Source organism: Dromiciops gliroides, chromosome 2 (genome assembly GCF_019393635.1).
Source record: "Dromiciops gliroides isolate mDroGli1 chromosome 2, mDroGli1.pri, whole genome shotgun sequence".
In the NCBI taxonomy this organism is placed as follows: domain Eukaryota; kingdom Metazoa; phylum Chordata; class Mammalia; order Microbiotheria; family Microbiotheriidae; genus Dromiciops; species Dromiciops gliroides.
Window position 1 is genome coordinate 74,190,189 of NC_057862.1, and position 27,234 is coordinate 74,217,422.

Here is a 27,234-nt window from a genome sequence, read left to right on the forward strand (position 1 = left end):
GCCCAGCACTCTATCCACTTCATCACCTAGCTGCCCTACCTCTCTTAAGAGAGCACTAATCTAATCTACCTCCTCTTATTTTTAAATTACTTTTTGTAAATTAACAAGCTTTTTTTTTCTTCTCTACCACCCCCACACACACACACACTCCTACCCCCAGTCATGGAGGGGGAAAACAAAACAAAACAAAAAAACAAAACCCTTGTAACAAATATGTAAACTCAAGCAAAACAAATTCCTCTATCAGTCATGTCTAAAAAATGTATATCATTCTCTTTTTTTGGACAATAATAACTTTATTTAAAGTTTTGATTTCCAATGTGTTATTCTTTAGATGAATCCATCTTCCCTCTGTCGGGAGGTGAACGTTCTCTATCACCAGTTGACTGGAATCATGATTGATCACATACTTCTGCCTTGATCAGAATTCTAAAGTCTTTCAAGAGTGTTCAGTTAGACTGTAGCAAAAAAATGGTACAAGTTGTTCTCTTGCTCATTTCTCTCTGCATCAGTTCATATCATTCTTCCCACGTTTCTCTACAGCCATCTTTTTCATCATTTGTATCCCATTACATTGATATATCATAGCTTATTAAACCATCCCCCAATTGATGAATAACATCCCCATAGTTTCCAGTTCTTTGCCATCGCAAAAAGACCTGCTATAAATATTTTGGTACATATAGGACCTTTCCCTCTTTCTTTGATCACTTTGGCTAACCCAGCCCCTTATTTTACACATAAGGAAACTGAGGTCCCAGGAGGTGATGTGACAACCTAGATCACACAGCAGTTTGAATTAGAGCAGGAAGGGATATTGAAGACCATGTAATCCAACCTCCTCATTTTATGAAGAAGGTCCTGGGTGGTTAAGTAGCTTATTTACTATGATAACAGAGTTAGTGACCGAATTAGAAATGGACGTCTAGTAGATACCTTAAGCTCAACATATCCCAAACTGAACTTATTATCTTCCACGCTAAACTATCTTTGTCTCCTATCTCTGCCATTACTGTAGAGGGAAACACCATCCCCCCCAGAGGAGTCATTCTGAATTCCTCACTTTCTTTCACACACCCCCCCCTCCCATGTCCAATTGGTTGCCAAGGTTTTTCGATTTCACCTTTGCAGCATCTCTTGAATACACCCCCTTCTTTCCTCTGACAGCCATCCCTCTAGTGCAGGCCCTCATCCCCTCATTCCTGGGTTATTACAATGGCCAGCTGGTGGGTCTTCCTGCCTGAAGTCTCCCCACTCCAACCATCCTTCATTCAGCCACTAAAGTTATTTTCCTAAAGCACAGATCCAATCATGACGCTCCCCTACTGAGTAAACTCCAGTGGCTTCCAATCCCCTCCAAGATCAACTGCAAAATGCTATCTTTGACCATCAAAGCCAAACCTTGCCCCCACCTCCCTTTTCAGTCTTCTCATGCTTTACACCCCAATTCATACTCTTCGATCCAGTGTCACTGGCTTCCTGGCTGTTCCATCTCCCGGCTCAGGGCTGTCTCTCATGCCTGTAATGTTGTCCCTCCTCTGCTCCAACTACTGACTTCCCTGGCTTCCTTCAAGTCCCAACTGAAACCCCACTCTCTATAGGAAGTTTTCTCCAACCTCTCTTAATTCCATGGCCTTCCCTTTAATTATTTCCTATTTCTCCTGCATATAGATTGCTTTGTATATATGTGTTTGCATGTTGACTCCCCGTTTTGATGTAAACTCTTTGAGGGGAAGGACTGTCTTTGCCTCTTTTTGTCTTACCAGTGCTTGGCACAGTGCCTGACACATAGTAGGTATTTGATAAATGTTGACTGACAAATTAGGACTAGGAGCCAAGTGTCCTGACACTGAGTTCAAATGATCTTTCTTATGCCCCCCTGCTTTGACTGTAATATCAGTATGGGTAAATTCTAGCATTTCTGTGCCTGCCTTAAGCCGAGAGTAAGATTCATAAGAATCTAGAGCTAGAAAGGACCTCAGAGCTCAGCTAGTCAATAGCCAACAAGCATTATTAAGCCCTTGCCATGTGCCAGGTACTGCACTGAATTCTGGGTATGAAAACATAAACATTAAAAAAAGCAGTCATGGTCTTCGAAGAGCTTACGTTCTAATAGGGGAAGACACATGAAAGGGAGCTGCAAGGGTAGAGTGGGTAAGGGAGGGAGGCAAGGTCAGGAGAATGAAGCAGGGCTGGTCTGAGCCTTTCTTCAAAATGGAAGTTCTGGGAGAAACTCACTCATGGGAGAAAAGAGCTGCAGGAAAGGAGGGAGAAGGCATCTGGGGTACTGTGGTAAACTCTGAAGAGTGAAGTATGGCTGGTCCAGTCCATACCCCTTATCTTATAGATGAGGAAACACACACATAAAGCAAATGACAGAGGAGTGAGTAGCACTCTCCGGGCCTGTATCTAACACCTTTTCCTCTGAATTGTTTTTGACTCACATAAAGAAATAATCCCGGGACTGCCTATGTGGGAAAAAACAGTACTTAATAGCACATAAAGCAGACCATTTCTCTCTCCTTCGATCAGGATTGACCAACAGCCTCGTTTACCAGTTTCTATGGCATCTCCCAGACTCTCTGGACCCTGCATGCCTCTCCTAGCATGGGTCTTCCCTTGCTTTGTTGAACCCCTCCCCCTCCCTGGAACTTGACTCTTTTCCTGCCAAGACCTGCAATATCCTTCAAACTTCTTTTATTTTTTGTGGGGCTTTTGGGGACTCTTTGTGTTGTATCCCATCAGTCATCAATTTGGCATGAGAACTAGGGAAGTGCCCTGGTGATTAAAGGTCATTCTTTTTTTTTTTTTTTAGTGAGGCAATTGGGGTTAAGTGACTTGCCCAGGGTCACACAGCTAGTAAGTGTCTGAGGCTGGGTTTGAACTCAGGTCCTCCTGAATCCAAAGCTAGTTCCTTATCCATTGCGCCACCTAGCTGTCCCCCCAAAGGTCATTCTTAATAAGAAGTTATCAGTGTCAGTCAAGGAGAACATATCTAAGAGAAGTCTGCAGCAGTTGGATACAGGCCCAATGTTATCTAGGATGACGGAAGATTGTTCATGACAAATTTGCAGTAAACCAAAGCAAGAAAGTAGCACCTTGGGGAACTAGAAGGAAGTTCCAAATCATGATTGTGATGAGTATGAAAATCAAGCACATTTTTTAAAAAATGGGTTTCACATTCTGGAGAGCAATTTGGAACTGTGCCCAAAGGGCTACAGAACTGTGCATACCCTTTGACCCAGTAATACGACTAATAGGTCTGTATCTTTTTTTTTCTTTTCTTTCTTTTTTTTTTTTTCAGGGCAATGGGGGTTAAGTGACTTGCCCAGGGTCACACAGCTAGTAAGTGTCAAGTGTCTGAGGCCGGATTTGAACTCAGGTACTCCTGAATCCAGGGCTGGTGCTTTATCCACTGCACCACCTAGCTGCCCCGGTCTATATCTTAAAGAGATCATAGAAAAGGAAAAAGGACCCGCATGTACAAAAATATTTATAGCAGCTCTCTTTGTGGTGGCAAAGAATCAGTAATCAAGGGAATGCCCATCAACTGGGAAATGGCTGAACAAGTTGTGGTATATGAATATAATGGAATATTATTGTGTTGCAAGAAATAATGAGCAGGCAGACTTCAGAAAAACCTGAAAAGACTTAAATGGACTGATACTGAGTGAAGTGAACAGAACTGGGAAAACATTGTACACAGTAACAGCAACATTGTGTAATGATCAACTGTGATAGACTTGTCTCTTCTCAGCAGTACAATGATCCAAGACAATTCCAAAGAACTCATGATGGAAAGTGTTTTCCAAATCCAGAAAAAAAGAACTGTGGCATCTAGTTGCAGATTGAACCATACTATTTCTATTTTTTTTCTTTTTTTTTCCCTTTTGTTCTGATTCTTCTTTTACAACATGACTAATGCAGAAATATGTTTAATGTGATTATACATATATAACCTATATCAGGTTGCTTTCTGTCTTGGGGGGGGAGAGGGAAGGAAGGGAGAGAGAAAAATTTGGAAATAAAAATCTTATGAAAACAAATGTTGAAAGCTATCTTTACATGTAACTGTAAAATAATAAAAATACTTTTATAATTAAAAAATGGGTTACATGTCCAGCTGAGAACAGGGTAATTTGTAAAAGGATGGAAAAATAACTGTAAAAACACAAAATATCGGGGCGGCTAGGTGGCGCAGTGGATAGAGCACCGGCCCTGGATTCAGGAGTACCTGAGTTCAAATCCGGCCTCAGACACTTAACACTTACTAGCTGTGTGACCCTGGGCAAGTCACTTAACCCCAATTGCATCACTAAAAAAAAAAACAAAAACCACAAAATATGGTCTTCACTAATTGTGTGCCAGCTGGAGATAAAAAAGCTTTGAGGGACTTCAAATGTGGGTCTAATTTTAGAGTAGCATTGTATTTTATTTATTTAGGTTGTATGGAAAATTGCATGTGATGTTTCTTTTCATTCCCTGTCCACTTTGAGGAAGGAAGGAACAATCTACCTTGTCAGCCAAGTGATGTCAAGCTGGGAGTGTATCAAAAATTTTGCCATGTGATCCAGAATCTGCTTAATTGGCTGAGAATGGGCCTGGACTGGTAAAACAGGCAATTGAATTTGACCCAGCACAGACAGTTCAACCCATTTAGGATTTGGGTGAATCCCAAATTTGGAGAGTGGCCTTCTGAAGCATGCTAAAATTGCCATTTTCTTCAAGGGTCAAGAGGAAGTCATATAGTCCAGAACTAGAGGGTTCAAACTAGGCCTAGAGAATGGCAATCTAGATATTATGGTTTAAGGCAGCAAGGGTCTAGATAATTTTATTTGTACATCTGATCACCTCACCTCTGCACGATATTTATGCAGAAATACACTGGTGCATCTGGACCGTGAAGGGGGAGAGGGAAAGGGGAAGTAGGTGCCAAAATGAGGTGCCCATTGCAGTAGTTGCTGCCATGCCCTTTGTGGAGAAAGGTCATCATCCTCCACGGGGGCAGGGGAAGCAGGTTCCAGTTTCATCCACTCTCAAGAAGTCCAATAAAATCTTGGTTATCAGGAGCTGACAGGTCAAGTTATTCTTCCAGTTCTGGATCACAGTTCTGGACCTTTAGTTATACAATCCTTAACTGAATTTATGTGACCCAGTAATGTACGCAGAAAGCAATTGGCTTCTTATTAGGATACACATTAAGTAATCAAGCCATTTTATCTCCCTGGGCCTCAGTTTGCTCATCTGTAAAGTGAGAGAATGGGACTTCTTGGTCTCTAAGGTCCCTTCCAGCTCCAGAGCCATGATTCTATGGTCACAAAGGGAGAGACTCAAGACCGAGAATGAAACACTTAGGGGCAGGGACAACAAAGGAATGATATGGTGGTGGTGGAGGGGCTTTTGGAATGTCCAGGATTATCTTGATCCCTATGGGAGAGCTCCTTCACTCTGTATTGTGTGGTATATTTTCTCCTAGGTGTATTGTCGTTCAGTCGTCTCAGTCATATCCAACTCTTTCTGACCCCATTTGGAGTTTTCATGGCACAGATACTGGAGTGGTTTTGAACTCTAGTCATCTAGGTTATAGGGAAGGTAGGGGGTACAGTGGATAGACGACTGGGCCTGGAATAAGGAAAACCTGAGTTCAAATACAGCCTCAGGCTCTCTTTGGTCCCAGTGGCAGGAGGAAGATGATGAAGGGAACATCTTTGTTTGGTAAGTGCTGGAAGAAGACACACGCTTTGTGTCGTCGCTGTGGCTCTAAGACGTACCATCTTCAGAAGTCCACCTGCGGCAAATGCGGGTATCCTGCCAAACGCAAGAGAAAGTATAATTGGAGTGCAAAGGCTAAGCGACGCAACACTACTGGTACTGGTCGAATGTGGCACCTAAAAGTTGTCTACCGCCCATTCAGGAATGGATTCTGTGAAGGAACAACACCTAAACCCAAGAGAGCAACTGTTGTGGCATCTAGTTCATATTTTTTTTTTTTTTTTTTGGTGAGGCAATTGGGGTTAAGTGACTTGCCCAGGGTCACACAGCTAGTAAGTGTCAAGTGTCTGAAACCGGATTTGAACTCAGGTACTCCTGACTCCAGGGCCGGTGCTCTATACACTGCGCCACCTAGCTGCCCCTCATCTAGTTCATCTTGAGGAGTCAACTGTTTGTTAAAATAAATGCCCTGAATAAAAATAAATAAATAAATAAACCAGCTTCAGACACTTACCAGCTGTGTGACCCTGGGCAAGTTCATTAATCCTGTTTGCCTCAGTTTCCTCATCTGTAAGATGAGCTGGAGAAGGAAATAGCAAACCCCTACAGCATCTTTGCCAAGAAAACCCCAAATGAGATCAGAAAGAGTCAGACATGACTGAAACAACTGAGTAACTTCTAGGCTGCAAGTCCTACATTCTATCCACTGTGCCACCTAGCTTTGGCAGCGATGATGATGGTGGTGGTGGTGGTGGTGATGATGTTGTTGTTATAACTATGTGGCATGGTGGATAGAGTACTGGACTTGGAGTCAGGAAAACCTAAATTCAAATCCAGTCTCAGATACTTACCAGCTGACATTTACTATCAGGGCAAGTCATTTTAACCTTCCTTAATCTCAGTTTCCTCATTTGTAAAATGCAGATAATAATTGCACCTGCGTCCCAGGGTTGTTGTGAGGAGCAAATGAGGTAACATTTGTAAAGCACTTTGCAAATCTTAAAGGGTTGTATACACATTAGCTATTAAAACTAATGACAATGCCTTGCCTTTATGTAGATTAGAGTTTTCAAAGTTCTTTCACCCACATTCTCTCTTTTGATTCCCAAACCAAACCGTGAAGCCAAAAATCAGGTAAACTAAAGTCGGAACAATTAGTAAGAGGTCAAACAAGAAGATAGAGCTAGTCTCACTTCAAACAGAATAAAGACAACATTGTATACAGGAACATTGTATACAGCAATATCCTAACACTGACCAACTGTAAAAGATTTGACTACTTTGAACAATACAGCGATCCAAGGCAATTCCAAATGACTCTTGGTGAAAAATACTGTTTACTTCCAAAGAGAGAACTGATGAACTCTGAGTACAAATTGAAGCATATTTTTCTCTTTAGTTCTTTTTCTTGCCTTTTTTTTTTGCAACATGGCTAATGTGGAAATATAGTATCATGTGACTCTTTTTCTTATAAATTTGACTCAGTTCTCTACATATCTTACAAATGAAACCTTTACAGAAAAACTTGCTGCAAAGATTTCCTCCCTCCCCTAGTTTCCTGCTTTTCTTTTAATTTTAGCTGCATTGGCTTTGTTTGTGTGAAAACTAATTTCATGTAATTTAAAATTATCCATTTTGTTTCCTATGAACTTCTCTACATGTCTTGTTGAAGATGTGAAATGCTATGTGGATTTACATATTATTCTTGTATGAGGACCATGCTAATCTTCCCATCATTCCAATTTTAGTATATGTGTAGCCAGAGTGCCCAGCAGTTCTTAGCAGTACAACTCAGCTGTACAGGAATGTTCTTTCATGCTCTTTGAAGTACTTAGGGTTATAATGGTCCATGATGACTAAATAACATGTACTTTATAGTTTTTCTATATCAAAACAATTTTTTGGAAACTTCAATTTTAAGCTATAGTTATTAAAGTTTTATTGTTGCCTTTTTTAAAAAAACGTTTTATTATGTTTTTTGTTGGCATATTACATTAATTTCTCCCCCTCCTTTGTAATTTTTTAAGCAAAGCTTTAAAAAAAAAACAGTTCAGTACAACAAACCAACACATCAATTATAACTTACAGCAAAGACACCATTCCACATGCATATTCCCTACCTCTCCAAAGGAGACAGGTGCTCGCTCATTTATTTGCTCATCTATTCTTCAGAACAAAGCTTGGTTCTTAAAATTACAAAAAGCACTGTTCATCTTAGGATTTTTTTCTATTTACATTCTTTTTCTCTCTCTTTTTTCTTTTTCTTTTTTTTTTCAGGGTAATGAGGGTTAAATGACTTGCCCAGGGTCACACAGCTAGTAAATGTCAAGTGTCTGGGGTCGGATTTGAACTCAGGTCCTCCTGAATCCAGGGCCAGTGCTTTATCTACTGCTTCACCTAGCTGCCTCTTCTATTTACATTCTTGAAATTATTGTACACATTGTTTTCCTAGTTCTACTTATTTCACTACGTTTCCATTCACATATACCTGTGATGTTTAAAATCTATATTGTGTGATCGCCTTAAATTAGAAGCTTCAGCCCAGTCTTTGGGCATTAAACATTTATTAAAACATACAGGTATTAACATGGAGTTCAGAAAGTTAAGAAAAGGCCTATCTCCAACAGAGTTCCAGCCTGGTTGGGTTCTTCCTCAAGTCCTCCTCCAAGAGCCTGCTTTAATCAGGAACTCCTCAGCAAACTGATTGTGGAAGCTTTTTATAGGTCTGGAATAGAGGCAGTCCTTACACACTGCTTCAAGCTGATTGGTTGGCATCCTCCAAATCCATTAAGGGCTAGCCAGGTATGATTACAATCTAGTTAACTTTGAAGTAGGCTAATCAGCAGTCAATCACTCTCACTCGATTCAATCAGTTTAGATTAATCTCCAGGTGGGTCTTTGAGTATCTGCTAAATCCCATTATTTTATCACATACCTTCCCATGTTTCTCTGAATTTCTCACATTCATTGTTACTTGCTTTTTATTTTTATGTCATATTCATTTCCAACAAAATCCCTCCTGGCACCAACATTGAGTTCTTCCTTCTAATAAAGACAAACATTGAAGCAATGGCAATTAACATATGCCACACTTCACATTCATGGGGTCCCACACAGGAATGTGTTTCTAACAACCATCTCTCATTTTTAAAAAGTACCCTTGACATATTTTAAAATTTAATCTTCATTATTAACATTTTCTCCATCATTTTCTTTAGTCTGTACAACCAACAAAAGAAAAACCAAGCCTTTTTGAGATGTAAATGCTCAAACTGAAAATTTGACAATCAACTCTCACAAGTTGGTTCAAGTTGGCCGAAGCACATATACCCCTGGCCCCACCTCTCTATTGAAAAATGGAGGTGAATATCAGTTCTTATGAACTTTGGAAGTGTTCTGCTTTCTACCTGGGTGTTACTTTGGGGAAACATTTTACCTTTTCTTGTAATTTTATTTTTCTCTTTAGGTAAGCTCAGCAGAGTTAGAAAAGCCAATATTATGTTTTAAAATAATGTCTCTGTTGTTATGGGGTTGGGGATTTGGGACTATCCTGTGCCATGCCTTTCTCCCCATGAGTAGTCCAAGGACTTCTTTCATGGTTTCCCTTCCCTTCCCCTTCCTCTATCTTATTCTAACTGCTTTTGTGTGCAAGAGGGTGTAATTCTTTTTTCTTTCTTTCTTTTTTCTTTTTTAAGTGAGGCAATTGGGGTTAAGTGACTTGCCCAGGGTCACACAGCTAGTGTTAAGTTTCTGAGGCCAGATTTGAACTCAGGTACTCCTGAATCCAGGGCCGGTGTTCTACCCACTGTGCCACCTAGCTGCCCCGAGGGTGTAATTCTTTAAAGAGGAATTCCTAAGGACCCCCAAACCCCTTTCCCTTCCCAAATCCTCAACCCCATTTTCCCCATGACAATAGTTTATTTAGGTGCTAGGGAAAGGAAACCAAGAGAGAAATCCTTGGACTTTTTCTCATGGGGAGAAGGCATGCCACAGAAGCGCGGCTCTCTGAGCAGGAGACAGGCAGATACTTTTATAAAGGACAGATGGTGGTGGTCCGATGGGGTGATCATCTGACTGTGGAAAGTTCCCTTGTTGGGAGGAGCATCCCGAACTGGTGGTGGCTGGGGGAAGTTGGGTGAGGGGCTGCTGTGGATCTCTCAAACGATCTCTCTCCCCCTCATGCCACAAAGGCATCAGCCAAGTGAGATGAGCAGAATCAGGAGGACATTGTACACAGTATCAACAACATTGTGTGTTGATCAACTGTGATAGACTTGACTCTTCTCAGCCATACAATGGTCCAAGATAGTGCCAAAGGACTCATGATGGAAAATGCTCTCCTGGGGCAGCTAGATGGCACAGTGGATAAAGCACCAGCCCTGAGTTCAAATCCAGCCTCAGACACTTAACACTTACTAGCTGTGTGACCCTGGGCAAGTCACTTAACCCCAATTGCCTCACCAAAAAGAAAAAAATGCTCTCCAAATCCAGAGAAGAAAAGGAACTGTGGCATCTAGATGCATATTGAACCATACTATTTCTATTTTTTTTGAGGGTTTTCCCTTTTGCTCTGATTCTTCTTTCACAGCATGACTAATATGTTTAATGTGATTGTACATCTATAACCTATATCAGATTGCTTGCTGTCTTGGGAAGGGGGGAAGGAGGGAGAAAAATTTGAAACTAGAAATCTTATAAAAACAAATGTTGAAAACTACATGTAACTAGAAAATAACAAAATACTTTTATGATCAAAAAAAGAAGGAAAGAAAGAAAGGGGGAAAAAAAGGCAGCAGCCATACCAAATCTTATCTCCCAGAGGGGTGGGGGAGATTGGAATGAAGGGTGGTGGTCCAGGAGCTAACTCAGTCCAGATTATCTCTTTAGGTGTGTCTGTCCTTTGGTTTAGTTTCTTAAGGTGAAGGTTCTTTTGATTTACCCCAGAAAACTTCTGAGGTACCCTGGGCCCATGACAAAAACCATATTTTTGAAAAACAAAATAAAAGAGGAAGCCACCAGATGGACCATTTCCTCCCTCCCTCTCCCCCACTGCTTTGGCTGTTCCCCAGATAAACTCCCCTCTGGCTTCAGACTCTACTAACAGGCCAGTGATCTGGTTTGGAAGGCTCACGTCATGCCTTCTGCTCCAGGTGCAGTTTGTGCTACCACAGGGACAAAAATAGTTATGACTCTAGAAGATAGCATTCTGATTTCTCTGCTCAGAACCTAAAGCCTTCTACACTCTGGTTTCATCTTACCTATCTGACTCAACTCCATCGTTACCTGCCCTGTGCTCTAGCTAGTTTAGTCTTCTCACCACTCCTCTGAATTCACCCTGTTTATTGACAACTCTGCATCCTTGGCTCATGGTGTTCCTTCAAGTCAAATGTCCTCCTCAATCCTCTCATCATGCTCCCAGACCTGACCCTTACTTTCCGGACTTCAAAACCATGCCTGCCCTATTGATCCTAGAACTTCTCTTGGTGCCTGGGTCCTCCTTGCCCCAGAACAGCCTTCAAGCCCTGGGGTTTGCTCACCCTGGAATATTCCTCCACAAGGTCTATCTCCCTTCTCCCATTGGCGACTTCTTCCTGGAGTCTCCATTTTGTGGAAGGGCCCAGGTCAGCCTGGCTTCATTCTCCTCCTGACCCTATTCCTGATTTTGTGGATTTCAAATCCATCGGAGTGGGAGTGAGGTGGGGAACTTCCTCCTCCCTCCTTTCAGTTCCCTTCTCCGTGTTATCTTCCCCCACTAAAATGCCTTTCTTTTAGCTTGTATTTGTATCCCTGGCACTTAGCCCAGGGCCTGGCACATAGTAAGCACTTAATTAATCCTTCCTACCCTCCTTCCTTCCTTCTGACATGGGAAAAATAGGGTAGGGAGCTTGGGAAAGGGGTAGGGGTTTGGGGTCCTTAGGAATTCCTCTTTAAAGAATTACATCCGGGGTTGGCTAGGTGGCGCAGTGGATAAAGTACCGGTCCTGGATTCAGGAGTACTTGAGTTCAAATCCAGCCTCAGACACTTGACACTTACTAGCTGTGTGACCCTGTGCAAGTCACTTAACCCCCATTGCCCCGAAAGAAAAAAAAAAAAGAATTACACCCATTTCTTTTCCAACCTGGTCCCAGGCAGGATGGCTCCCGCAAAGAAAGGTGGAGAGAAAAAGAAGCGATGAGCTCTGCCATCAATGAGGTGGTGACCAGAGAATACACCATCAACATTCACAAGCAGATTCATGGAGTATGCTTCAAAAAGCATGCTCCTCGGGCTCTCAAGGAAATCCACAAATTTACCATGAAAGAAATGGGAACTCCAGATGTCCGCATTGACACCAGACTCAAAAAACTGTTTGGGCCAAAGGAATAAGTTATGTTCCGTACTGTTTCTGAGTGCATTTGTCCAGGAAACGCAATGAGGATGAAGATTCACCAAATAAGCTGTATACCTTGGTTACTTATGTGCCTGTCACCACTTTCAAAAGTTTATAGACAGTCAATGTGGATGAAAACTAAATTGAACTTTGTTTAAATAAAATTATAAAATTTCAAAAAAAAAAAAAAAGAATCACACCCTCTTGCACACAAATCCAATAGAATAAGATAGTAGTTTATTTAGGGGAAGGGGAAGGGAAACTAAGAGAGAAATCCTTGGACTTCTTCTCATGGGGCGAAAGGCATGGCACAGAGTGTGGCTCTGAGATGCCAAGCTCCTCAAGCAGGAGACAGGCAGGTACTTTAATAGAGGACTGATGGGGGTGACCATCTGACTGTGGAAAGTTCCCTTAGTGAGGGAGTACCATCCCCCACTGGTGGTGGCAGGAGGATTAGGGTGAGGGGTGGCTGCATATCTCTCAAGCCATTTCTCTGCTCCTCAGACCACAAAGGCAGCAGCCACACCTAATTTTATCTCCCCAAGGGTGAGGGAGACTGGAATGAAGGGTGGAGGTCCCAGAGCTAGCTCAGTCCAATCCGGTTCCACTTATCTCTTTAGGTGTGTCTGTCCTTTGGTTTAGACTTTCTAGGAGAAGGTTCTTTGATGTGCCCCAGAGAACTTCTGGGGTGCTCTGGGCCCATAACCCACCCACCCACCCTTCCTTCCTTCCTTCCTTCCTTCCTTCCTTCCTTCCTTCCTTCCTTCCTTCCTTCCTTCCTTCCTTCCTTCCTTCCTTCCTTCCTTCCTTCCTTCCTTCCTTCCTTCCTTCCTCCTTTCTGTCTCTTTCTCCCTCCCTTCTTTTTAAAAAAAATTTCTTTTTTGGGGGCAGCTAGGTGGCACAGTAGATAGAGCACCGGCCCTGGAGTCAGGAGTACCTGAGTTCAAATCTGGCCTCAGATACTTAACGCTTACTAGCTGTGTGACCCTGGGCAAGTCACTTAACCCCAATTGCCTCACTAAAAACAAAACAAAAAAATTTCTTTTTTTCCTTTTCTTTCTTTGTTTTTTTTGTGGGACATTGAGGGTTAAGTGACTTGCCTAGGGTCACACAGCTAGTAAGTATAAAGTGTCTGAGGCTGTATTTGAACTCAGGTCCTCCTGAATCCAGGGCCGGTGCTTTATCCACTGTACCACCTAGCTGCCCCCTCCCTCCCTTCTTTCCTCCTTTCTTTCCTTCCTCCTTTCCTTCTTTCTTCTTTCTTTTTTCTTTCTTCCTCCCTCCCTCCTTTCTGTCTCTTTCTCCCTCCCTCCCTCTCTTCCTTCCTTCCTTCTTTCCTTCCTCCCTCCATCCCTCCCTCTCTTCCTTCTTTCCTTCCTTCCTCTCAGCTAATTCCAAATTCTACCCAGTTCTTTTAGTGCCAAGAATACTATGAGGAATGAGTCTATGAGAGACTATGGGTCATAGATTTGGGGCAGAGTCAGAATTTGGACTTTAAAAAGATTTGAGCAAGGCAGTGGGTTGAACCAAGATAAGCCTTCAAGAGTCAGAAGCATACACAGACCTAATAATTTGTCTATGACTTGGGATCACAGATGGGGGAACTGAGGCCCACAGAGATTAAGTGGCTTTCCCACAGTCCCATAGCTAATGTCAAAGGTCAGATTTGAACACAGTTTACCCTGACTCCAAGCCTGGCCCTGCCACCATGCTTCAACCAGGATATGGATACTGGTGAACAAAACAAGATGGTAAAGTCAAAGCCTCAACACAGACGGTATGATCTGGACACATACATGCAATCTGAGTAGCTGATGCTTGAACATACAGTGAAGAGGTTGGAAGAGGGGTAAGGAAAAACAGCTAGGAGATCTCAAAACACATTTCTGTTTCAGTCAGGAAGTTTCTTATTTGTTTTCTGCTGGATAAGAACTAGTCCTCAGGTGTGGCTAATGGCTAGTTTCCACCTCGCTGGTGGAAGCAGAGAAGTGGAAAAACTGGCTGGAAGGGCAGGACAAAGGCAGAACCTAACACATATCTTTTTTTATGCTTTCCCCAACAACTCTAGTCCACACTGTTCTTTCCTTTCTTTTCTTTTCTTTTCTTTTTTTTTTTTTGTGGAGCAATGAGGGTTAAGTGACTTGCCCAGGGTCACACAGCTAGTAAGTGTCAAGTGTCTGAGATCAGTTCCAGGGCCACTGGATGCTTTATCCACTGCGCCATCTAGCTGCCCCCATCTCTCCTTCTTCTGAGCTGCTTTAGCCCTATCTTTCCGGTCTTCTTATACTTTATCCCCCCCCCCCCCAACGGGTACTTCAATCCAGTGACATGGGCATTCTGGCTCTTCCATGAACAAGACACTTCATCTCTTGGCTCCAGACATTTTTTCTGGCTGTCCCCAATGGCAGGAATGCTTTCCCTCCTCCATTCTTACTGGAATCTCTGGCTTTCTTCAAGTCCTGTCTAAAATCCTCCCTTCTGAAGGAAACGTTTTCTAATTCCTCTTAATTCTAGTACCTTCTCTCTGCTGATTATTTCCTATTTATCCTGTACATAGCTTGTCAGAACATTTGTTTGCTGTTTCCTCCATTAGCCTGAAAGCTCCCAGAGGGCAGGGACTGTCTTTTGGCTCATTTTGTATCTTCGGTGCTTAGCACAGTGCCTGGTGCATAGTAGGTGCTTAATTTAAATGCTTATTGACTGGCTGACAATACCACACATATGGAAGTTAATCCTTATGTTTTTGTATTATCTTTTAACTGTTTTGAATGAAATCTTGTTGCCTTAACAAACTTTAAGTTCTATAAGCACATCTATTTCTACTGGTCTTTTCTTTTTTTGGGGGGTGGGGGGGTGCACTGATCTTAGTAGTGTACTGAACACACAGTAGTTGCTCAATAAGTATTTGGCTAATTGATTTTACCACCTTTCTTTCTTTTGGTGGGGCAGTGAGGGTTAAGTGACTTGCCCAGGGTCACACACAGCTAGTAAATATCAAGCGTCTGGGGTCGGATTTGAACTCAGGTCCTTCTGAATCCAGGGCTGGTGCTTTATCCACTGCACCACCAAGCTGACCCCTGGCTAATTTATTTTAAACAATGGCTCTATCCTATGGGTAAAGTTCAAGATGTTTCAGTACTCTAATGACGTGTGATTTCATCTATGCCATCACAGCCTCTGCTGAAACAAACCTATACATTAGAAGGCACCATTTTTATGAGTTGTTGCAATTAAGTCATGAAGTCATGTAAAATAGCCAAAATTAAAAAAAAATTATAAAGGGGAAATCACAATAGATGAAAAAGAAAGAAAACTCTCAGGTTTATTTGCATATGTCAGCATGTCAAAATTATCAAGTACTTGGGTTACCAAGGGATGAAGTGCAGAAGCTGGGAGTATAGAGAAGCTCAACAGCCATGAAACCAACATACTGTACATTGTTCTTTCCATGCGTGTACCCTGGTCTCACGTGTGCCTCTCCATGTGGTCCTTAGGTATGTCTACTCTTTCTTCTGTTGGTGTGTGTGTGTGTGTGTATTTGTGGGAGAGTGTGCCCCAGGTCTGACTCATGAATCAAACAATCAACAAACATTCATTAAGTGGTTACTATGTGTCCAGCAAGGTACTAAGCACCGGGGCACGGTTCAGTGAAAAGGCAAAAATGGCTCCTGTGCTCACAAAACATATTCTAATGGTGGAGGTGACATATAAAAATCAGAAAAAAATAAATAGTAGAGGGCAGGTATCCATTAGTTTTTTGTTTTGTTTTGCAGGGCAATTGGGATTAAGTGACTTGCCCAGTGTCACACAGCTAGTAAGTGTCAAGTGTCTGAGGCCAAATTTGAACTCAGGTCCTCCTGAATCCAGGGCCGGTGCTTTATCCACTGCGCCACCTAGCTGCCCCAGTGCTTAGGAGTCTTAAAGGAAACTTGACCTTCTAAGAGTCAGAGGTTGGGACAAAGAACATTTCCATCATGGGATGCAAAGGTATAGAGATGAGAGATGGAATGTTGTATTCAAGGAACAGCAAGTAGACCAGGATGGCTGGATTGTACAGTATGTGGAAGGAAACAAAACATAAGAAGATAAGAACATAGGAAGAGGCTAGTTTGTGAAGTTTTCAGTGTCAAACAAAGGACTTTATATTTGCTCCTGGAGGCAATAAGGAACTACTTAGAGGTTTGTTTTTAGTTTGTTTGCTTGTTCTGGCACAGCTAGGAGGAACAGTGGATAGAGTGTTGGGCCTGAAGTCAGGAAGACTCATCTTCCAGAGTTCAAATCTGGCCTCAGACGCTTCCTAGCTGTGTGACCCTGAGCAAGTCACTTAACCCTGTTTGCCTCACTTTCCTTATCTGTAAAATGAACTGGAGAAGGAAATGGCAAACCTTTCCAGTATCTTTGCCAAGAAAACTCCAACTGGTGTTATGAAGAGTCAAACATCTGGAACAACTGAACAACAGCAGAGGTTTGTTTGTTTGCTTGTTTGTTTTTTCATTTGTTTGCTTGCTTTTGGGGGTGGAAAGGGAATGACCTATGCTTTAGGAAAATCACTTTGGCAGCTGAGTGCAGGGAAGAGAGACAGCAGGGAGGGGACCTGAACAAGGATGGTGATTATATGAATGGAGAGAAGAGAATGTATGTGAAAGTTCTTGTAGGTAAAGAAATGACAAGATTTGGCAATTGATTGGATATGTGCAGTGAGTGAGAATGGGGAGTCTAGGATTTTACTAAATTTGACAAGTTGGATGATTGGAAGGATAGGGAAATTCAGAAGAGAGGAGGCCGTGGGAGGAAAGATAATGAGTTCTGGTTTTTGACATATTGACTTTGAGATGACTATTGGACATTCAATTCAAAATGTCTAACGGGGAGTTGGTAAAGTGGGACTGGGGCTCAGGAGAGAGACTAAGACTGGACAAAAAGATCTGGGGCTCATCTGCATGGAGAAAATAATTGTATCCATGAGAGCTGATAAGATTAGCGAATGAGAGACTAAGACCAATGAGAGAGAAAAGAGAAGGCTCAGGGGGGACATCCACTATTAGTAGGTATGACATAGATGAAGATCCAGCAGAGGCTATCTTTGAAGAAGCGGTCAGATAGTTGGTGGGACGGGAGTGGAAGAGAGAAAGGGAAATGAATCAGCATTTATATAGCAGTTATCATATGCCATGCACTTGTGCTAAGCCCTTTTTATAAATATCTCATTTGATCCTCACCACAACCCAGCATTGTAGGTGCTAGTATTATCTGCTATTATTATCACCATTTTATAGTTGAGGAAACTGAGGGTAAGGGAGGTTGCAACTTGTCCAGGTTCACAGAGATAGTAAGTGTCTAGGGAAGCTGAGGACCAAAAAAGAAAAGCATCACAAAAACTCAGAGAGGAAAGGATATCCAAGAGGAGGAAGTGGCCAACAGTGTCCAATGCTTCAGAGAAATCAAGAAGGACGAGGACTGAGAGGAAGCCATTAGATTTGTTAAGAGATTATTAGTAACTTTGGATAGAACAGTTTCAGTTGAAATGGTCAGATGTCAGATGAGAATGAGTTTAGAAGAGAGGCACCAATTATAGATAGCTGTTTCAAGATGTTCAACTGGGAAGGAGAGGAGAGATATAAGACTGTAGCTGGTGAGCATGGTTGAACCGAGTGAGAGTTTCTTTTTTTAAAGGATTGGGCATATTTATAGGAAGTGGGGGAGGAGCCATAGATAGGGAGAGACTGAAGATTAGAGAGTGAGGATAATGGTAGAGGCAATCTGCTGCAGAAAGAAGGAGATGGTATTAAAAGTACATTGAGAGGGGGCAGCTAGGTGGCGCAGTGGATAAAGCACTGGCCCTGGATTCAGGAGGACCTGAGTTCAAATCCGGCCTCAGACACTTGACACTTAACTAGCTGTGTGACCCTGGGCAAGTCACTTAATCCCAATTGCCTCACCAAAAAAAAAAAAAAAAAGTACATTGAGAGAGGTTGACCTTGATGAGCAAAAGAGTCATCTTAACATCAGAGAGACTGGAATGAAGGAGGGAAGGAGCTGATGATAGGAGATGATGTCATAGGCATGTGAGATGAGAGGAAAAGAAGGAGGTCCAATGGCCTCATTTCTTTAGTGAAATATAGGAGAGTAAAAGGAAGAGCTGGCATAGGAGAATGAAGAAGAGAAGAAAAAGTTTGGAACAGCTACCCTGGTGAGTGGGATAGACAATCAATTAGGGAGAAGTAGGGATGGTCTTTCTGTTGCAAGGACTCAATTAGCTAACATAAATCTATAATGGTCTCTGGACTTCCTATGGTCAGCATGGTTTCTTGATTGTTTCCAGTCCCATTCAGCAGCATATGAGTAGGATAAAAGGAATAATTGGTAAGGTGTGATCAGTGATATAACAGGGGAATGAAAGTCTCAAGAGTATAGAAGACAGTGTGGATCTGAACCAATTCACCAAGGGATCAAGATGAGGAAGGGAAAAGGGTATAGCCAGAGTAGAGGTGATGGCCTAGCATAATGGGGATGGAAGGGAATGGAGGTCACAATGAGTATGAAGAGTAGGATTAGAAGGAAAGAGGCATAAGCAGAGATGGGAAGTAAAAAGATTCTGCTCAGAGAAGTAAATTCAGAGTTCTTGAACATGGAAGGAGAATACAGGATCAAAGGCATGAGGACCATCTTTGGATGAAGTTGAGATGGAGCAGAAGAGGAGGTCCTGGGAATCAAATAGACTGAGCAACAAGAACATTTGGATGTTTGAGGGGATGTCAATTTGTATTGTAAAGAATTAATTGTTATTTGAGGTTTTTATGACCCCATCTTTTGGCTAGAATTTTAAAAAATCTTGGCGAGGGCACTGGTCTGAGGCTCTGCAAACCTCACGGGGCTCCACCCACTGGTTGTAGCCGTCACCATGGCGCTGGCACCTCACGTCATCACCACTCGACGATGCCTACACGGGCCTGGCAAAACTATAATGATTGGAAGCCCAGTGAGGGCAGGCATGTGACTGTCAGAGCGGCCAGCCTATTGGCTGGGGGCTGTGTGTGGTCAGCCTGGGGTCTGCTGGGAAGAAGGGAGGTTTTTCCCCATCCTAGCTTGAAGCTGGAAGGCGACAGGACACTGCTGTGTGTTCTCAGCTGATTCCTGGGTGGTGGTGGTGTTCAGGTTGTATCATTTTCCCTTTCCCCATTTTATTTCCTTTCCCATAATCCTATTTATCCTGTTTGTGTTTTTTTAAGTTTATTCTTTTTAAATAAATCCTGCTCTGTTTTGAGGGAGGCTGTCGGTCTCCTTCCTTGTTCCAATTTTGTAGCAAGCCACCTAGCTAATACTCCCCAATTAAAAATTGGTCCCTATACTTTGTTGAAGTCCTTAAGACTTAAGGAAGGAGGTAGCTTGGGGAGGAAGACCATGAGCCAGGTACTGAATTCATTGAGAAAGGAGGGAAGATTGTCCCAGGAGTCAGTGGATAAAAGCTACCAGAAATTAGAATGGGTAACAAATTTGGACTGAATGAACTTCAAGGAGAAAACTTTTGATTAATGGCAGTAAAGGTTGTACATGGAAGTGGCAGTGGGGAATAAAGAGGATTCCAATTTCACCACCATGAATAGGGAGTGGGAATAAGAAGTGGAAGTGCCACCAGTGTAGGAATGAAAGGAGAATAGTACTTTCAGACCTCAAACTATATTACAAAACAGTAGTTATCAAAACTATTTGGTATTGGTCAAAAGACAAAGTAGATAAAAGGGAGAATCAGAAACAATATGATATGGGGGAGAAACCGATAGGAGAAAGCATGTGGGTCCTTAGGATTCCTCTGTAAAGAATTACACTCTCGCACAAGACCTAATTAGGAATAAAAGAACAGGTTTATTGGGGTACAAGAGAAACTGGCCGGGAGAAAGGTTTTGCCAGAACAAAACACTTTCCTCCCCCGCTAACTTGTGGGGTGCCATTTTATAGGGTTTAGATGGGGTGGGTAAGAGTCTCTTATTGGGTGAGGGGCTGGTGGTCTTCCTGCGTTGCGCTGGGGTAGGAAGAATCCCTCGTGAGAGATCTGGTGGTGGGTGTCAACTTTGTCCTGATGGGTCTAAGCAGTCTGCTGATGGGCAGTTCCAGGTGGTCTTCTCCTGGATTACCAGGTACTTAGGATGACTGGAATGTAGGGTGATGGTCCTGGAGCATGCTCAGTTTGATCTGTGCCAATTATCTCCATTAGGTGCGCGCGCGCGTGAGTGTGTGTGTGTGTGTGTGTGTGTGTGTGTGTGTGTGTGTGTGTGTGTGTCCTTGATTGAGTTCAAGGAGAGGCCTACTTGATTTCAAGGGAAAACCCCTGAGGTTTCAAGGAAAAAGTTCCTTGAACCCCCCAGAGAAATGTTGGGGTGACCGGGCCCATAATCCTCTCATAACATTCCCCCCTTCTTATATCTAGGGAAAAAGGGTGACAGTCTCATCTTCTGTAACTGCTTCCTGCTGGTTATGGATGTAGAGATGTCCCTGAATCATCAGGGGTACAGCAGAAGTCATTATGGGCCTGGTCCAGGGAGTGAAGAGGCATGTAGGCCGGGGTAGGTGGCTGCCATAAGGTTGAAAGCCTTGAGTCTGCTTAGAGACAAAGTTTAAAAGGTTAAAGAGACAAGGGCAAAGATTAAAAGAACAACTGACTAATATCACTATCGGAATGAAGGGAGTGACCAAGAAAGGAACCAAGAATTCCAGGAACCTGCGTGAGAGATATCATGAAGATGTTGTACTCGGCTCTCGACTTTCCTTGAATTATTAATATACACACAACAAGATGTATTCTGAACCAACACACCACACACACACACACACACCACCTTCAGCCACTGGAAGATAGTCTAGGGCTATTCTGTTATCTAACACTACATTGGCTAGAGTATCAAGGGACTCTTGTAAATCCTCTAGCCCAGCTGCCGTTTCATTCGAGAGTCTTTCTATGGCCAGAGTAAGATTGGTTAATATGGCATCCTGCTCAAATATAACCTATGAAAGGGATGGTGAGAGCTGCTGCCTTCTTAATCCACCAGAGAAAATTATCCCAGGAACCCCGTTTAACTCTCAAGGGGCGATTAGCAGGAAGGGTTGAGGGGTTGTGGAAAACCTTTACTCAGGGATCCAAAAATCCCATTGTGCATTGTCCATATTGTTTATAGGGACTGAGACATGAGGTTGTCAAGACTTTCTGGGGGTGCTCTTCGGGAGTTAAGCCTGTAACAAAAATTGGCAGATTCTGGTGTCCACAGACAAAGACATACCCCTGAGGTGCACATAAGGACCCCTTGGTGTTCCTGAGCAATGTTTCAATCTCCTTGCCCCAATTTATGAGGGTTCGATTGCATGAGGGTATAATGCCAGGCAAGTCTGGCTGTTCTTAGGGTCTTTAAACATACACCCAAGAAGCTGGAAGCAACAGAGAGACACACAGAGAGAGACAGAGACAAGGGAGAGAGACAAGGAGAGAGACAGAGAGAGACAGAGAGGCAGAGAGAGGCAGAGCAACAGAGACAGAGAGATAATGACTTAAATAGTGTGCTGATGCTGCCTGCATTCCATTCAATTAGCTTATGTTAGCTAATGAGTATGAGATGGGAGACCTGAATATACCATTCTTTAAATCAGTCTCAGTTCCTCTCTGCCTATCACACATAGTGCAACCATATCCCCTGGCTGAGTATGATTCTGGAATTTCCTCTTGCCCATAGGCCTAAATCAGACAGTCAATATTTATTAAATACCTACTATGTGCCAGGCACTGTGCTAAGTGCTGGGGATAGAAAAAAGGGCAAAGGACAATCCCCAAAGAATCTCCATTCATTCTATTTAGGCAGACAGTGCTAAAAAGGACTGATCCCTAGTCACTGAGAACATATCTGCTGTCTTCCCTTTGACTTTCTCTTTCCTTTCTTGCCTCATGATGGAGCAAGAAGAAAAGTAATGTAATGATGTGATCACTCCCTAATATAGTCCCACTTATGTAGGAAACTCTTTCAAAAATATACCCCCTCCCCCCACAATCATCAGTTTTCCTGTCAGCTAAGTCTTTGTTCATTTTTCTTCTACTAGGGGAGACAAGATAGCATCATTTAGTGGATAAAGGACTGGCCTCAGTGTCAGGAAAATAGGTTCAAGCCCTCCCCTCAAATATGCGAAGGCCACATGGCCATGGGAAAGTTACTAAAATTTTACTGCAACTCTCTAAGGCTATGACTTAGGATCACATAAATGTGTCTTATACACGCATTTTTTTTTTAATTGTGAAGCTTGTGTACTTTTTTTTTTTTTTGGCAGGGGGCAAATGGGGGTTAAGTGACTTGCCCAGGGTCACACAGCTAGTAAGTGTCAAGTGTCTGAGGCCGGATTTGAACTCTGGTACTGCTGAATCCAGGGCCGGTGCTTTATCCACTGCGCCACCTAGCTGCCCCTCAGCTTGTTACTTTTTATTAAAAAATCTTATAAATCAGTATCTTCATGATATTACCTTTTGGAGTACATCTATTACACATAAAACTTCATTTAAAAGTGAAACATAATTATAATTCTGGCTAAGAAGAGAGTCATGATACAGGTGAAAAGAATCACCATCAAGTACCTGGCTACCAAGTGGGGTTCTTGTTTCTATTTCAGGGGCCTCTCAACTTTAGACTTATTTTAAGTTAGGAAACAAGAAAATGGATCCTGTGAATGTGAATCCCTCAGCAAGGTGTTGAATTGTATACTTAGCTATTTTATTGGTTTGTGTTGACTCAGTGGTACTTAACCAACCTAGGGGAACACAGCAGCAGGTTTGTAATACTTGTGCATCTTATATTAGAGACAAGGTACTTCCTGGGGGGTTGGGACACCCATCAGTCGTATTATTATTATTATTATTATTATTTTTTTAGTGAGGCAAATTGGGGTTAAGTGACTTGCCCAGGGTCACACAGCTAGCAAGTGTCAAGTGTCCGAGGCCGGATCTGAACCCAGGCACTCCTGACTCCAGGGCCGGTGCTCCATCCTCTGCTCCATCTAGCTGCCCCTCGTATTATTATTTTTTTTTTTGCAAGGCAATGAGGGTTAAGTGACTTGCCCAGGGTCACACAGGTAGTGTCAAGTGTCTGAGGTCAGATTTGAACTCAGGTCCTCCTGAATCCAGGGCCAATGCTTATTCAATGCTGGCACACCTAGATGCCCCTTACTATATTTATTTTTGCTTTACACACTGACTTTAGAACCTAACCTCTAGATTAATGAAGAGACTCCACTATACAAAATCTATATCTCCAACAACTAGAGAATGGCTAAACAAATTGTGGTAAGTGAAAGTAATAATTTAATATTATTAGGCCATAAGAAATGACAATAAGAGCAATATGTGCAAACGAACACAGAGCCAAATTAATAGTATGTATGTATGATATGTATATATATATATATATACATGTACTACTACTATGTAAATAAGAAACAACAGTAGCAACAACAATAATTACTAGCATTTACATAGAGATTAAGGTTTGCAAAGCATTCGTTCCATATGTTATTTCATGTGATTCTCAAAACAACCTTGTGAGTTAGATGCTATTATTATCCCAATTTTTACAAATGAGGAAATTGAATCTGAGAGAGGTTAAATGACTTTCCCAGGTCACACAGCTACTAAATATCCAAAAAAAAGATACAAAATTAAAGTTAAAGGACCTATTATGGCAGCCTTTTTCTGGTGCAAAGAATTTGAAATTGAGGAGATGCCCATCAATTGAGGAATGGCTGAACAAATTGTGGGATGAGATTATGATGGAATACTCTTGTGCTATAAGAAACAATGGGGGCAGCTAGGTGGCACAGTGGATAAAGTACCGGCCCTGGATTCAGGAGGACCTGAGTTCAAATCCGGCCTCAGACACTTGACACTTACTAGCTGTGTGACCCTGGGCAAGTCACTTAACCCCCATTGCCCTGCAAAAAAAAAAAAAAAGAAACAATGAGCAGGATGCTCTCAGAAAAACCTGGAAAGACTTAAATGAGCTGATGCAAAGTGAAATGTACTGTATACAAAATAACAGCAATGTTGTAAGATGATCAGCTGTGAATGAATTAGCTCTTTTCTTTTCTTTTCTTTTCTTTTTTTGACTTAGCTATTTTCAGCAATACAATGATCCAAGACAACTCTGAAGGACTTATGATGAAAAATGTAATCCATCTCTAAGAGAAAGAATTGATGATATCTGAATACAGACTGAAACATATTTTTTAGTTGATTTTTCTTGATTTTTTTTGGTCTGTTTTCTTTTATAACCTAATATGGAAATGTTTTGCATGACTACACATGTATAATATATTGAATTGTTTGTGTGCTTAGGGGGAGGAGTGGGTAGGGAGGGAGAAAGACAATTTGGGACCAGTTTTAAAAATGGACATGTAAAATTGTTTTTACCTAAATTTGGAGAAAATAAATTCTAAATAAATGAAAAATTGATTTAATTTTTTCTTAATTTTAAAAAAGAAAAAGAAGAAAAATTCATAAAAAAGAGAATATGAATCATTCCCCCAGTTGATAAATGGTCAAAGGATATGAACAAGCAGTTTCTAATGAAGAAATCAAAACAATTTATAGTCACATAAAAATGCTCGAGATCAATTATTGATTAGAGAAATGCAAATCAAAACTAAACCTTGAGATATCATTTTATACCTACCAGATTGGCTAAAACAATAGAAGGGGAAATTACAAATGTCGGTAGGTAATATGGAAAAATTGGGACACTAATTTTGGAGAGCAATCTGGAATTATGCCCAAAGAGTTATTAAACTACCCATAACCCTTTTTTTTTTTTTAAAGGGTGAGTCAACCTGGGTTTAAGTGACTTGCCCAGGGTCACACAGCTAGTAGTGTCAAGTATCTGAGGACGGATTTAAACCCAGGTCCTCCTGATTCCAGGGCCAGTGCTCTATCCACTGCGCCACCTAGCTGCCCCAACTACCCATAACCTTTGACCTAGAGATACCACTACTTGGTACATTTCTGATGATACTTAGAAAAAAATAAAAGACCTATATGTTCTAAAATTGTTTATAGCAGCTCTATTTGTGGTGGCAAAGAACTGGCGATTTCAAGGACAACCATCATTGGGGGAATGGCTGAGTAAGTTGTGGTATATGATTATAATACTGTGCTATAAGAATAATACTGTGCTATAAGAAATTATGAGCTCGGCAGCTAGGTGGCGCAGTGAATCAAGCAACAGCCCTGGATCCAGGATGGACCTGAGTTCAAATGCAGCCTGCAGACACTTGACACTTACTAGCTGTGGGTGACCCTGGGAACAAGTCACTTAAACCCTCATTGTGCCCCCCCCCAATAAATAAAAGCATCATATGTCATTGTTTGTTTGTTGTTTTTGTGTGTGTGAGGGCAATTGGGGTTATGACTTGACCAACACACACACGGTCCACACAGCTAATCAGGTCAGTGTCTGAGGCCAGATTTGAACTCAGGTCCTTCTGAATCCAGGGCCAGAGTGCTATATCCACTGCACCACCTAGCTGCCCCTTGGGTTGTTTTTGTGTGTGTTTTGAGACAAATGGGGTTAAGTGTATCTCCCCAGAGGTCCACACAGCTAGTAAAGTGTTGTAGTCTGAGGCCGGATTGAACTCAGGTCCTCCTGACCCCAAGGCCGGTGCTCCTATCCACTGCACCATGTAGCTTCCCCTACTGTTCATGTTGTAATTCAAAAGGAGTTTGCTATACTGAGGTTTAGGTGATTATATGAAGGGCATTTTCTACATGGAAGCCCTAGCGTGTACCCACAGCCATGGTGGGCTGGAGCCAGTTGAAAGAGCCAATTCTTACGATTTTCACTGTGAGAATCTATACCATGGAAATTCAGGGCTGGATTTATTGTTTTGTTGGTTGGTCTAGACTTAAGAAAGTAATGGAGAAGATGTAACTAATACAAATTAAACAATAAAAGTATGCGTGTGTATACACCCCCCCCACCCCGTAACAGCTAGTTGTTTAAATATTACCAGCACCCCCACTAAGGAACGAGCAGCTGGAAGAGTCTGTCCATGGTGTTAGGCTTTGCCAGGATAGCATAAGTATTGAGACTATATACCTATACCTTATCTCTTTGTTTAGTATAGTTGACTGGACATGTGATACTTCGAAGGCCCACTATAAAGGAGAGGGGCCAGGGGGGAGCTGAGGGGAATCCCTGTGCTCATAAACAAAGGAGGAGCAATTCCTAATTCCCTGGGTAAGAAAGTGTAACAATAACACATGTAAATGCCAGGGAACCCTCTGTACTGAGGGTGCCAATGGCCTGGGTTGTCACAGAGGGCTGCTAAAAGTTGCTTCAGGCATGGAGATGAGCTTCTTGGGGCCTAGGGCCCTACTTGGTAGCAAATTTGAGCCACTGGAACTGGGAGGGTATCCGTGTTAGGGAGATGTGAGAATATTGTTTCTCTCCATCTGTCCCATTCTGTCTCTTTCTTACTCTCTTATGTAGATAAAATATGGCATCAAAGTATACTATTATTTATTTCTGAATAAATGTTTATGTTCCCGATACTGAATTAATTTCAATCATCATTTGACATGTATTAATGTGCTGGATTGCATGCAGATTAAAATAATGTTTTAATATAGTCGCAGTCTCTCCTCTCAGTTCCAATTCTAAGACATGTCTGAGCAGATGAACTAAAGCCAGAGCATTCCCACAGAAGATGAGAGGGGTCATCTAGTGACTCTTCTAATGGGGAAGTTTCTTTTTTGACAGAGGGGAGGAAGTAAGAACTGATTTTTAAAAAAAAATTTTAAGTCAATTTCAGTTTTATTTTCAGTTTTAAATTTTCTCCTGCTCCCACCCATTGAGAAGCAAGAAAAACAAAAATCTAATGCAGAAGCTTCTGTTTTATTTATTTATTTATTTTGTGAGGCAATTGGGGTTAAGTGACTTGCCTAGGGTCACACAGCTAGTAAGTGTTAAGTGTCTGAGGCTGGATTTAAACCAGGTCCTCCTGACTCCAGGGCCGGTGCTCTATCCACTGCACCATCTAGCTGCCCCCAATGCAGAAGCTTCTAAAGAATGTTCCAGATTTGGAAACACCCCAGAGAATAAGCTACTGGCTAGGTTATACAGGATGAGCCTTT

The 27,234-nt window shown here is 42.1% G+C and overlaps 1 protein-coding gene across 1 annotated transcript in view; it reads left to right on the forward strand.

Moving 5' to 3' along the window:
* Nucleotides 1-5,690: 5,690 nt before the first annotated feature.
* Nucleotides 5,691-27,234, forward strand: part of LOC122738302 (60S ribosomal protein L37-like) — an 82,223-nt gene continuing 60,679 nt past the window's right edge. The window contains exons 1-2 of the mRNA XM_043980349.1: nt 5,691-5,973; nt 20,509-20,634. Coding sequence (XP_043836284.1) covers nt 5,691-5,973; nt 20,509-20,634 — 409 coding nt within the window. The remainder of the gene's footprint in view (nt 5,974-20,508; nt 20,635-27,234) is intronic.